At 41.3% G+C, this 14,335-nt stretch overlaps 1 protein-coding gene across 1 annotated transcript in view; it reads left to right on the top strand.

Moving 5' to 3' along the window:
- LOC109253709 (fibrous sheath-interacting protein 2-like) overlaps positions 1–14,335 on the top strand; it is a 72,229-nt gene that overhangs the window by 55,966 nt on the left and 1,928 nt on the right. The window contains 5 exon segments of the mRNA XM_053891971.1: positions 2,391–2,885; positions 3,928–4,028; positions 5,132–5,175; positions 9,922–9,965; positions 12,943–13,009. Coding sequence (XP_053747946.1) covers positions 2,391–2,885; positions 3,928–4,028; positions 5,132–5,175; positions 9,922–9,965; positions 12,943–13,009 — 751 coding nt within the window.

Here is a 14,335-nt window from a genome sequence, read left to right as displayed (position 1 = left end):
TTCTGAAGTCCTATATTTGGGCTCTGAATATACTTAAAAGGGGCTTGAAATGTGAAAACACTGTCCTTGGTACAATACGACTATTGAAAAACAGAGAGGGAGGGAGGCAAACCATAAGAGACTCTTAAATACAGAGAAAAAACTGAGGGTTTATGGGAGTGGGGGAGAGGGGAAAGTGGGTGATGGGCATTGAGGAGGGCACTCGTTGGGATGAGCACTGGGTGTTGTATGGAAGCCAATCTGACAATAAATTATATTTAAAAAAACAATATAACTATTGAAAAAATAGTTCTGTTTACAGATCTTAGGGCACTAGGGCATAGGAATTGTCTTTCCAGATGGAGTTACACTGATCCAGCTCCCACGTTCCCATGTAATGAATACCAAAGCCCCTCTGCATAAATGAGCTTCTTGCAAGGATGATGGTGTGCACTCACACTCAGGATGTGGCCTGTGATTTACAAACCGCACAAAGTTCTATAGAACCAGCCTGCCTGGAGCATAAGCCTAGGAGCAGATTTTCCTTAGCATTATTTTACAACCCACTGAACTAAGTCTCAGAGCTGGTGAATACATTATGGGTACGTTTTTTGTTTCAAGTACTGAGATTGTCATAGACACCGATGGAGTCTCCTTGGTCCTTAGTTTCTTGGACCAGATGAAGGTCCTTTCCAGTATTAAAATGTCCTTTTCTCTCTGGGTTCTCAAAATTACATTAGCATTTACTTAGTAGCCTTAATGTATATATAAGTAATTCCTTGGGTACAAGATCTATGTGTCTAAACAAAGAACATTACTCCCAGGTCATTACCTCTTAATCATCTGCAGAAATATCTGTCAGTCTTGGTTACCTGCTTTCTTCTTTTACATCTTTTATCAGTACTTTAACTGTCTCTTTAATCCCACAGAAAGTTGGAAGAGATTAGCTAATCAAATCAACTACTGCTGCTACTCTTTTTTATTTTTAATGTTTATTTCTTTTTGAGACAGAGAGAGACAGAGCATGAGCAGGGGAGGGGCAGAGAGAGCGAGACACAGAATCTGAAGTAGGCTCCAGGCTCTGAGCTGTCAGCACAGAGCCTGATGGGGGCTCGAATTCACGAACCGCGAGATCGTGACGTGAGCTGAAGTCAGACGCTTAACCGACTAAGCCAGCCAGGCGGCCCTCAACTACTGCTGCTACTCTTAAGGGAAGCAAAAGCTGTCTCAAGAAAAGCAAACAGATATAGATAGCTCAGTTAAGACAGATACTTTGCAGCTATCTGGATAGCAGTGCTGTCCATCCCCAACGTGGAGATGGAGGTTTCAGAAAGAACAGTACATCAGTTTGAGGAACCCAGACAACTCCCAGGCTAGTCTTCAGTCAGGAATCCTCAAGCAGTGTGCTTCATGTGCTATTTTGAGGTACCAAAACTTTCCAACACACCAGCCACATGTCTATCAAAGACTCACACAGTGATATATTCCAGAGCCACATAGATGACTTGAGTTTTTGAACCATTATTTCCTTCCACCAGCACAGATCATCAAAATTGATGGTGTTTCGGTTTCTTAGCAGCAGTTCTTCTTTCATTTTGTTTTGCACAAAAGGTATTACTGTAAGGGACCATTTCTCTGGAAATCTGGTTTGCAGTGTTACAGAGATGTAAGATTGATAATTCAAATTGATTTAAATGTTCTGTGGCATCATCAAAGGCTACAGAAATAGGAAAAGTCATTTATTTAATTATAACTGTCTTTTCCTTGATCTGTCTTTACCATTGCACAATGGAAAATGACAATTGACTAGGGAGGTGAGGAGAGATGAAGATTTACTCTTTGAAGCTCCTTTAGGAAAACATCTTCAAGGATTAGAATGTAGAGGGGTGACAAGTGAACATTCAAAGCCCTTCACAATCATTTTTTAGAATCCAGGTCAGCCAATATCTTGCCTCTTTTTTTCATGAAAATGTCTATATTTAGATTGCTCTATGATTAGTTCCCTCACTAAGTTTAGAAAAACATGTTGTCATGTCTAAATCTCTTAACAGAACTTTCCAGGTAAATAATGAAAACAGAATGTAATTAAAGTATTTGTGCATTTTGCATTTCTTGGCAAGAAAAAAGTAAAGTGTGAAGCAAAAGAAAAAACTTATGTAGGTTCCCTTCTTTGGACCAAATGACACTATTCTTGAATGCAAAACAAAAAGATTGTTGAATGAACAAATATTGCTTATGATTTTTTTATTTATTTCTTCTTTAAATATGCCACTACTATACCAGGAAATGGCATTTGAGGATAATTTTACTAAATTGAAACTGACGACCATATGAAAATTGCTTTATTACTATATAACCACAAGAAAAAATGAGGCTGTTGTTTTTAATATTAATTGTCTCTTCAATTCCAGACTGCGAGTAGGAATTCATTTCAAAATTTAATAAAGCCTGACATCACCAAAGTGGAGCTTTTAAAAGACGTCCACAGCAAAAAAGATCTTATCATTCGTTTGGTAACTCATGATACTGATCCAAGAGTTTCAGAAAATAAAATAGAAGAGAGCTTAACTTCTGATGAAGATGAAGTTATTTTACAAGAGGTTATGAAAGAACTTCCAGAAGTCCCATTTGAAGATCAAGTAAAAGAAGACATGAAGCCCATTACAAGCACAGTGGCTTTTGCCAAGCCACTGATGAGCAAGAGAAATCTGAAAAAATTTTTGTCACTAGGAAAATATTGTCATCCCAAATCCACTGCATCTACAACAAATACTGAAGCATCACCAACTCAATGGACAGAATCTGAGGAGACACAACAAAGAACTGTTTCTAAGCCTGATGTGACCAAGTCCAAATCCTCAACTGTCACAGATTCTTCCTTTTCGGAAAGAAAGACACAACTTAGTGTAAGTGACAAATGTGACTATCAATGACCAGGTTTCTATAGAAAAGGCACAGAGTTTCACAAACTTAGTCCAAGTAATTTACATTGAATAGGAAGAAAAGGTCATAAACTGGATCCAGGCAGTGTCTCCCAACTTTGATGATATTTACAACGAAAGGGAAGTGATTAACAGATGAAGCCAGAAGCGTCAATTGAAGAAAAATAGATCCTAGAAAGAGTCCTAAGTTAGTTAGAAGGACAAGAAAAAAAGAAAATGGAAACCAGTTAGGAGAAATGCATTCTAACTATTTAAAATCATTGATTTAATTCTTTTTTGTACTCAAACCTATAAATACTCGCTGGAAGTTCTGTGTGCAGAAACTCCATGCCAATGGGCAAGACCAGAAGACGGGCTGGAGGGGAGTAAAAAGATTCATGCAAATTCAGCCTATCTGGGTTTGAATTCTGGCTATGCCACTTAGTAGCCATGTGGCCTTGGGGCAAGTTACTTAACTCTTTTTCTCAAAAATTACTTATCCAACTTGTTGCAACATAGCAAGTTAGTCAAAGTATGTTGAATATTCCTCAGCCCATAAGTCCCACTATCACTTTGATGCACATCTCCTGTCCCTGGTTCTATATCCTAGTGATGGTCTGGGCCTCATTGTCCTCTTGGGTTAGCTGTACCAAAAAATTGTACCATAAATGTGTTTGAAGAATACACATCATTTAGGATTTCCTGGTGAGACAATATCCTGGATTATCCATTTGTAATAATTTCCAGGTTAACCCAAAAACTGCAGTGAACCAGAGAAAAGAAAACACAGAAGGACAACTCTGGCCAATTCAGAGAGCGCACCATGGACAGTAGCCTCAACATAAACTCATATCTATTTATTAGGATCTATTTATTAAATGGAAGCCATGTGAGATTTCAGGAGCAAACATAGTGTGCCTGGTTAGAAATGCTGGCTACATAGATAACTAAGGAAACATTATAGTATATTTTACTTGATTTATTACAAAATTTCCTTTTTGTAATTACCTGACTTGTACTTTTCCAGACAGAAGAAATGAAATCTAGTACTGAACCGGTACATTACTTCTTACATAGAATTATGAGTTCATCCTCGTACAATGAAGAGGATCTGCCTTCATTTTCTAGGTACAGTTAATTAAAGCAATACAAGTTGGCTAAGAAAATAGAAATGAAATGAAATTATGTTGGTGGGAAGCATGGGCCCCTCAAGTAAACCTGTGAGGAAGCCAGTGTCTTGCCCCTCAAACTCCCCTCAACTCCTTCCCCTCGTTCCCCTCTGTGGTTACTTCCTAGGCCTCCCCTTTCCATCTTCTCTCTCATTCCTATTTATCTGGTCTCTACTTGCTTCTTTCTATTACAGTGGTCTACTTAGTATAGTTAGATTAAGTCTTAAATGTGTCAGACTGGAACCTAAGAGACAGGCCCTGGATCAACAATAGTTCCTGCACTAATGGCCCACAGAAAGGGCTTCCTACTTAGTTTCCTTATGTACCTAAACACTCAACAGTGAGGCACTATTACAGGGATCCCCAAAATGGAGGGGTTATGTAGGTTGCAGCATTCAGGGAAGAATTCTCAAAACCAGTAGAGTTTGAGTCGGGCCTTAAAGGATGGATGAGTTTTAGATAAGTCCATCCAAGTTGGGGGAGACTGTGAGAGAAAGGCTGGACTATGCAATATTTATAGGAGACACTGTAGACTTGAAGTCTGGTTAACACTTTTTCTAGAGTAGTCCAAACATGCCTAAAATTGTTTTTATGTTTATAAAAATATTCACAAACTGGGAAGAGGAGCACTTTGCATCATGGGAGAAATAGGGTATAAGGAGAAAAATCTACCTGATGGCAACTATATTCTTTTCCACCTCGCACTATGAAATTAAGTTTCTTTTTGACCTGATGCCATTTTAGGACAACTACCCCTGGCCCACCATTGATCCTCTCTCCCTTTATGATGGTTGTAACATACAGGTAATACAGTATGTTACATGCAGTATTGCCGGCAACTCTCAATTATTTGTGTCACTGAAGAAGAAAAGAGGGCACATACAAAACCAAACAAAAGTCGATGTAGCAATCATTTTCACTTGATTTGAAAACTCAGAGACATACCATTCCAGATTTACTATTATATGAATAATGATTTTGACAGATTTTTCTTTAATTTAGTCAGTATTCCTTCATATATTAAATACATAGAAAATGAAATTTCTTTATCTTTTTTTTTAGTGGTGGTGATCGTCCCTCAGATCCAAGTGCCATAGTATCAGAAGGTTGGATTGATTTTCTTTCTCAATTTAGATACTATTTAAAAAGACTTTGTTCAGCATTGATAAATTTCCTATTGTGAAACATGAAGTTAATGCTGGAATTTCTAGTAGGTTGACCTACTTTGGGGGTGTAGTTAACATAAGCTGACTAGTTTGCTTTTCTTCTCTTCTCTTCTCTTCTCTTCTCTTCTCTTCTCTTCTCTTCTCTTTAGAGAGTAAGAACAGGGGAGAGGGACAGAGGGAGAGACAGAATCTTAAGTAGGCTCCACACTCAGCACAGAGCCTGATGCAGGGCTCGATCCCACGACCCTGGAATCATGACCTGAGCCAAAACCAAGAGTCACACGCTCAACCCACTTAGCCACCCAGGCACCCCTAGTTTGCTTTTACTGAATCACTAAGATTTCATTAATAATTCTGGTATAAAGTACATGGTGTGATATTAAGAGTTTAAAATTGCCATGCTCCTGTAGGAAATATGAGTTTATCACATCTGTACGTGGACTAGAGCTCATGCTACTAGGATTTAATCATCTCCTTAAGAATGTATGCTTGCATTGCATAACTAGCTTAGCCCCAGTAAAATGTATAAAAAAGCTTTTAAAGCTACAAATTAAACCTAAATTTATCTGTTCATGTTAAAATCTTGCTAGGGTAGATTCCATTTTATCTTTTGTCTCTGTTAGAACTGACTCACTAAAATATTTACAATTCGAGTTTTTGGTCACCTATTCTTTTTTTTTAACATTTATTTTGAGAGAGACAGAGTGTGTGGGAGTCAGGGAGGGGCACAGAGAAAGGGAGAGAGAGAATCCCGAGCATGCTCTCTGTGGGTTTCGATCCCACAAACCATGAGATCATGATATGAGCGGAAATCAAGAGTTGGATGCTTAACCAAATGACCAGGCATCCCTGGTCCCCTGTTCTTTCAAACTGTAAAGGATCAATGTGGTTCTCACAGTGACAGCACTGGCCTAGAGGGGGGAGTGTAATGTTTACTATAAAAGTGGCCTTGAAAGTCAAACTACAGGGCTGGAGTTGACCTTAATTATTTCAAGCCTGCAGCCCACTCAAAAAGTTACTCAAGAAAGCTATCCTCTCCACTTTTAAGTGGAAATAAAACTTATTAAATGATGAACCATAGAGTATTGTTAAGTTGACCAGAATTCCATGAGCAGGTCATAGTCAGAAGATGATGTAATGTACCACTGGTGTGTACCCTGCAGTATGGAATCATCATAGGATATTAGAGCCAGAAAGAAGCCATCTAATGTAACTTTACTTTAAAGATGAAGAATCTGGGGCACCCAGGTGGTTCAGTTGGTCAAGTGACTGACTCTTGATTTCAGCTTAGGTCATGATTTCACACTCGTGAGTTCGAGCTCCGTGTTGGGCTCTGCACTGGGCATGGAGCCTGCTTGGGATTCTCTCTCCCTCCCTCTCTGCACCTCCCCTACTCATTCTCTGTCTCTCTCAAAATAAATAAATAAACTTTAAAAAATTATTTAAAAAAATAAAGATGAAGAGCCTGAGGTTCATGGTGGGGAAGTGACTTGTCCAAGGTCATACACTGAGTCAGAGTATAGATCCCAAGTCTCCTAAACCTGAATCCCATTGTATTGTTTTCCTCAATTTCATTGCACTGTATTATGCTTAGGTCCTACATCCTTCGGTAATACTGCACCGCTCTAGTTTATTCGTTCAATCACATTCAACAGAGATTCTCTGAGCACTTTCTCTGTGCTAGACACTGTTCTAAGTTCTAGAGATAAAGCCCTGAGTAAGAGAAACAAAGTCCTTACCCTCATTCTAACTTGGGATTCAGGGGGCAACATAAACACAATCAATCTAGATAAGAATAAGTACCCCCCATCTCATGTAGGGTAAAAGCCAGAGTCTTTACAGCGGCTTACAAGGCCCCACATGGTCTGGATAGCTCTCCCTGCTCCCCACGACCTCTCTGACCACCTCTTCTTAGGATCCCTCTTAAGCACTCTACTCCAGCCACACACGCCCTTATACATGCCAGGCATTCTCCTTTCTCAGAACATTTGCACTTGCTGAGCTGCCTGAAACATTCTTCTCTCAGAGATCTGCATAGCTCACGCCTCGCTTTCTTTAGATCTTTGCTTAGGTATCATCTTCTAAGTAAAGCCTCCTCTGAGCACCTTCTTTGAAATTGCAACCCCAGGGGTGCCTGGGTAGCTCAGTCGGTTGAGCGTCTGACTTTGGCTCAGGTCATGATCTTGCGGTCCATGGGTTCGAGCCCCGCATCGGGCTCTGTGCTGACAGCTTGGAGCCTGGAGCCTGCTTCAGATTCTGTGTCTCCCTCTCTCTGCCCCTCCCCCACTCATGCTCGCGCTCTCTCTCTCTTTCTCTCTCTGTCAAAATAAACATCAAAAAAGATTTTTAAATTGCAACCCCAGCACGTACTACCATCCCACACTCGCTATCCTCCTTCCCTGCTTTAACTTTTTTCCTAGCATTTATACCACCTGATAGATTGTATGTTTTTACTTGTTTGTTGGCTATCTCCCTCCCCTAGAATTTAGCTCCATGAGGACAGGGATTTTTGTCTCTTTGCTATATCCCCACATGCCTAGAAAGAAGGCACATAGTAGGCACTAGGTAAATATTTGTGGAATTCATGAATGAATATGACAAAAAGAAAGAAGAGCCAACATGATAGAGAGTGGCTGGCTAGATTAGTTTGGTCCAAGAAGTCCAGAAACATCAGACCTCAATGACAAAAGGAAGCAGCTACAGGAAGATCTGGAAGCAGAGGATCCCAGGTACAGGGTCCAGTAAGTACAAAGACCTTAGGATGGTATGAGCTTGGCATGTTAGAGGAAAAGAATAAAGGCCAGTAACAGGAGCCCAATGAGAAGAAAAGTGGTATGAGATGGGGTTAAAGAGATAGCTAGGGGTCAGATCACATTAGGGCTTGTTATAGACAATGGAAAGGAGTGTGGATTACTTTTTGGGTTGCAGCAAGAATCCTGCAGATTACTTTTTGGTTGCAGGGAAGTGATATAATCTAATTTATGAATTAAAAAAAATCCCTATGGCTACTATTTGGAGAGTGAGCTGAGTAAGGATAGGGTTAAAGCAGGAAGACTGGTTAGGCGGCTTTAACAATAATCCAGCCAAGAAATGACGGTGACTTGGACTAGGGGTATAGCAGTGGAGATGGTAAAAAGTGAACAGATTCAGAGTGTATTTTGAAAGTAGAATCAGCAGGACCTGCTAATGGAGTGGATGTTGGAAGTGAGGAAAATAGAAAAAATCAAGGATGGGTCCTACAATTTTGGCTTGAACAACTAAGTACCTTGTGGTACCAGATGGTGAGATGGTTGGGCAGTGGGTAGCAAGAGTGGAGAGGGGACAGGGAACAAGAATTCTGTTTGAAGTGTGTGAGAATGGGACCATTAGATACTCAAGTGGAGAGATCACATGAGCAGTTGGATAGTTTAGAATTCAGTGGGGAGGTGAGGGCTGCAATACAGATTCTTAGTTTCACAGACAATAAAATCTAAACTTGACTCTATCTGGAACTCTCAAGTACCTGGAAATTTGTCCATCCCCTTTTTATCAAAACAACTTCTTAGATATATCCAGAAGGGTTGCTATGCACTTAGACTAGACGTTTAAAAAATTATATTGGAATGATGGCCTGGACAAACCCAAATGGCCCCAATCATTAAAAAAAAAAAAAATCAGTTCGAATATGTATAGTACACAAGACTTCCTAAGGCAGGAAAGTACATTCAGATACCTTAGAATAACTAGCAATTGATAATAAAATTTATTGGATATTCTGGTTAACCAGTTTCATTAGATAATTCAACTATGGGATCTCCTCATATTCAAAGTATCTGAAGTTTTAGTATATTTTTTCTAGAGCCCTTGGCCCAAAGGGTAATCCAGAGAGAATTTTTTCATCTTGGTCCTTTATGATTACATGTGTATAAAATATATATTCAAATACATACACATTATTTCATCTGGTCCTCTTGTGAGAAAGTAGTCACATCCCCATTGTACATATGAGGAAACAGAGTCAGAGAAGTTACAGAACTCACCACTGTTCGCTGAGCTCCATAATGAAGCTAAGATTCAAACACAGTTTTTCTGACTCCAAACACGTCCATTGTTCTACTGTTCTCTCCCTCCCTAACTGTGGGTCCTTTTGAAACTTCCCTCTTGGTATCATCTCTACCTCCTAAGGCCAAATGTCAGTGGTGTCTGTCAATCACTGATGTCTCCTGGAATTCAAGATAATGCCCCAGTGCTCCCCTGATCTTCATGGGAAGCAACCATTTCCTAAGAGCAGCACCGTCCTTTCCAGCCTTCCTCTAGCTGGCAGCCCCATCCAGTTCTTTTCAACTCCCTGCAACCAGAGAGCTATAGGGGTCCTTAGAAATCATCCACAGCCTAATTTCCCATTTTACAGATGAACAAAGAAGCCCACAGAGTTTGAGTGGCTGTGCAAGATGCACAGCTAGCTGCAAAGCCTGCCTTTCCTGATGTGCTGCCTGGTGTTCCTACCACATTACCCACTGTCTTCCCCAGTTGGGGAGTGAAGGACCAAGACTTGTGCCCATAATTCTAGGGGTCTTACCTCTTTTCAGCTTTTTCTGTTTGCCTAATTTCTGTGGTCCTTTGTTAAATTGTTGAGATTATTTTTGTGCCAAAATTTGTACATGTCTCTGAAATAATTGTTTTTCCAATATTGTATTTTGATCACAGAAAGTCTTGAACGTCCAGATCTGGAAAGGGCAAGCACAATTAAGGTAAATATTTTTCACTGGCCCCTCATTGTGAGCTAGTGAAGCCCTGATAGAAATAAGGGACTGCCTTCAAGTGAGGGACTGTATTGTGTGTTCTGAAGTCCATCAGGAAGCACTCCCTTGTCCACACCCCCCATAGTGCCTTAAAATAATCCCGCACAGTTTGGTTCCTGTAGCCTCTAGAGAAAAGCTGAACAGGAGTGAGTCCCAGTGCACTCCCAGGTAGACAAGACAAGGGACCTGGTGGGGGCAGAGAGGGAACGGGTGCTTCAAAGAGGAAGGGGCACTGCTTGAGGGAAATGAGTGCTCATTCCAGCTACTTCCCATTATCCCTGAGCACTGACCCTTCATAGACAGCTTTCCAAATGTCTGAGCAACTCCTCAGTGTGATCCCAAGAAATTTCCCTTCCCTAAGGCCCTCTTGGGAAGTTTCCAATAATGGCTGACGCCACAGATCCTCCTGGACCCTCTTCTCTGTTTTGTATCACTTTTGCTTCTCTCCATGATTGCTTTAACCTCTCTCCCCAGCATGTACACACATGCACACGCATGAGTGTGCACACACACACACACACACACACACACACACACACACCACATCAGTTTTCCAGGCACTTCTCATTTAGCAATGCTAACATCTATTTGACAACATCAAGCATCACTTAGAAGCCATGGTTTCCAAGACAACATTAAGAGGAGAGGTAGAATCTCCAGTGTGGAGGTCTACTGATAGACTTTTCCATTGCCAAGCTGATTCCCTGACTCATCCTGACTCTTTTTGCTGATTGTCCATCTCACTTGCTGAGTTTTTTGCCATTGTAAAATTAAAGACATGATCCATTAAGATATTCAGCATTCCTTATTGAGTAGCAAAGAAATTCCTGCTTGCATTCAGCTCCAGAAAAACATCAGTCACTATATACATGAATGCATACACTCTCCATTGTCAGACACAAAAAAGAAGCCATTATATTTCCCTTAATGCCTAAGTCATTACTATAGTCTAAACACCCCTGTATGAGCTGCCCACCATCTCTCTGCGCAACCCCCATTACCTCTGTGTGACACTCTGTTACCCTTCTGTCCACTCATTGTCACTCCTCTGGATACACTGGCCTCCTTACTGCTCCCCTAAAATGCCAAGCATGCTCTTACCTCAGGACCTTTGCACTTGCTCTTCCTTTGCCAGGAACACTCTATCCCCAGATAGCTGTGTCTTGCTCCCCCATCTCCTTTCAGTCTTTGCTCAAAAGTCACCTTCTCTGTGAGGCCTTCCCTGACTACCACCATGTAAAATGGAAACACACACACACACACACACACACACACACACAGTATCCTCCCCTATCCTGCTTTATTTTTTGTCATAACACTTAAGTCATTATTCAATCATTCATTTATTTAACAATTTTTTATCAAGCGCCTACTATGTGCCACGCACTGGAGATTCAACAATAAACAAAGCAGACAAACATTCCTGCCTTAATCCTCTGGTAGACTCTCTATTCACTTGAATATAAGCTTCATGATGGCAAGGGCTTTGTTTTGTTCATAACTGTATGCCCAGCACCTAACACAGGGCTGAAATATAGTAGATGCCCAATTAACATTTGTTGAAAGAACAGCCTCAGCCATCAGAGCCAAATTTAATCTCTGTGTTAGGAGTTCCCCAGCTTTCTCCCCGTTAGTCTGATGTAAAGCCATAATTGGAAACTACTACACAGAGCAGAAGTTCTCAACCGTGGCTACACCTGGAATCATCTGGCAAACTTTAAAAACTGATTCCCAGGCCTCACCTCCAGAGATTCTGATTAGTCTGGGTTGCAGCTGGGGCCTTGAGAGTTCTAAAGGCTGGCTACTTTAATGTGTAGCCAGCACTACAAACCATTGACTTCACCTACTCATGTCAGGCCATTTGGGGGCATCTGCCCCACCCGACCCCACCTTCCTTTAGATTAGAAGTGCTCAGCCTGGCTGCACGTAGAGTCAACTGGGCAACTTAGAAAACAAAGAAATGCTTGCCCCACCCTCAGGGGTTCCTGTTCAATTTGGGGTGGGGCTCAAGCATGCCTATTTTTAATATTTCTCCAGATGGTTCTACTGTGCTGCTACTGCTGAGAACCATTTCTTTAGATTGTCCCTGTCCCAGATTATCCCTTTAAATATCCTCTTTTGCAATGTCTTATGTCCATAAGCTGCCTCAAATCCTCTTGGAAGAATTAGAATCAAGCTTCTATGATAATACTCTGCCCTCCTCACCATCAACACCAAACACACTTCTCTCATCTTGCATGTGTTTATGCCTTAGTTTATTGATTTGCCACTTCCTTTTTAACTGCCACCATCACAGAATGGCTACCCTGCAGCCTGGCCATCTCCCCCAGCCTATTTTGTGCCCTTATAGGATCATGCTGCTTCTGCATTCCAGGAGGGGATAAAAGTCCACAGAGCAAAGCCAGCATCTGAGCCACTATCCCTGCCCTACCACCTCCATGCTCCCACAACCCCACACTGCCACTTACTCGCTCCAGACCTCACAACTGTTACGAATTATTTAAAGGGAGATTGGAGTAGCAAAATGGACATCCCTTTTCCCCCTTCTCCCCTTGAGACCCCCCATGATTATCTTCTCTCAGAGAAGGATCTAAAAATGTTATTTATTCTAAGCTCCAGGAGGGAGGGGGCAGGCATGGCTGACATTTTTTTGCAACACTTGAGCCCTTGAAATTATCCTATAGGGGCAGCCCATGTCCAAGCCTGAGGCCAATCCTGGGTGTCACAACAGGCAAGAATTACGAGAAGTCATGCCTAGGAATGGCCACAATCCCGGAGAATAATTGAGACTGCAGAGCACCAAGATTACAGTGTATAATGCCACACAGTTGTGCTTTGTCCCTTGAGGGTTTCTACGTACTTCTGGTATTCACTGTCCAACAAAGGACAGGGGGCTTAAGCTAGTATTTCACCTCTGTCTTGGCAGTTTATCACCCTCTATCAACGTGAAAGTGGTCTGGGAAGCCTTTATTCTTCAAGTGATGGCATTTCAGGTACAACATATTTATCATTTTATAATGAAGCTCTCAAATATGTCATTCTAAATATAGAAGTTTTGATTATTCATTCCCCCCTTGCAGTGAGTGGTTCCTGTCTTGCAGCAGCCTTACCCACCACCAATATGGGGCTGACATAATATTACGAACAGTGTATCTAGATTGTTATTTGCAAGTTATAATGCAGTTCTCTGAGTTGAACCTCACAGCAAAGGGGTGACATTTACTGGAAGTAACATTTATTAGGTATCAGCTATGCACCAGGCATTCTGCTAAGTATTTTTCTCACATCCACCCTGGGAAGCATCATATCCATTGTACTGATGTGGAAACAGAGTCACTGAAGTGAAATAACTTACCATGCCATGTTGCCTCTGCAAGTCTTAAAGTCCTGTTATACAGAAGAGAAAATGGAAGCAAATGACCTGCCTGATGTTGCAAAGCCAGAAAGTGGTAGAGCCAGGGCTCTAACCTCACAGTTCCTGTGACTTTTATCCCACATTCTTTCTTCCTACCAGCCAGGGGCTACATCCAGTTGCCACTGCATCTCAGAATGGGTAGTGACCAAGGAAAGCCTGCAGCATTGAGTGGCAAGTAGGAAAGGAAAGATCCCACCTAGGTTTTTGACTGCATGTCCAATCAAATAGGAAAATCATATTCTTCTGGACCTTTAGTTTGACCAGGACACCTCCCCCCCAACCCCTGCATTCTGCACATTAGAGGAACTCACTGGCAGCACCTCTGAATTCAAATAACACATTTTTTCTCTGATAACGGCTTTTGAAGGGAGAAATGCATAAATGGCCAACATTGTGCTCAAAATAGTAAAAAGGCCCACCAAGGAGAATTTGTTAGAAATTACAGTGATGTCTGCTTATGAAAACCCATAAGAAAAAGGGGACTTCTCTAGGCCAACACATGCCCATTATGGCTTATAATGTTTTTTTGTTTTTGTTTTTGTTTTTTTACAAAATACGGTTTTATCGGGAGTCTAAATCAGTTCATAGTGTGAAGTGACATACTATAGTACTTCGCGTGCATTGTGGCAAATTCAATTTGGCCATAAACACATCTCTTTTCTCATAGCAACCAGTGTCAACCAAGTGAACCCCACTACACTGCTCACAAGCTGATCAAAGCAGCATCAGGGTATCTTGAAAGAGAGTTGGTCTCACCATGCTGGCTTCATTTTGACATAATACCTAACTCCTACTTCCAGCATGCTGTGAATGTCACACCCAGTGATTGATTTCTCTTTCCAGAAGTTTGGCTTTGAAAGGAGTAGGAATTGTTAGCCAGAGGTTTCACTGTGCCCCTAGGGAT

This window comes from Panthera pardus, unplaced genomic scaffold (assembly GCF_024362965.1).
Source record: "Panthera pardus isolate Hobbes unplaced genomic scaffold, ASM2436296v1 HiC_scaffold_27, whole genome shotgun sequence".
Taxonomy (NCBI): Eukaryota; Metazoa; Chordata; class Mammalia; order Carnivora; family Felidae; genus Panthera; species Panthera pardus.
The sequence above is the reverse complement of the archived record's forward strand: the minus strand, read 5'-3'. Positions and strand labels throughout refer to the sequence as shown.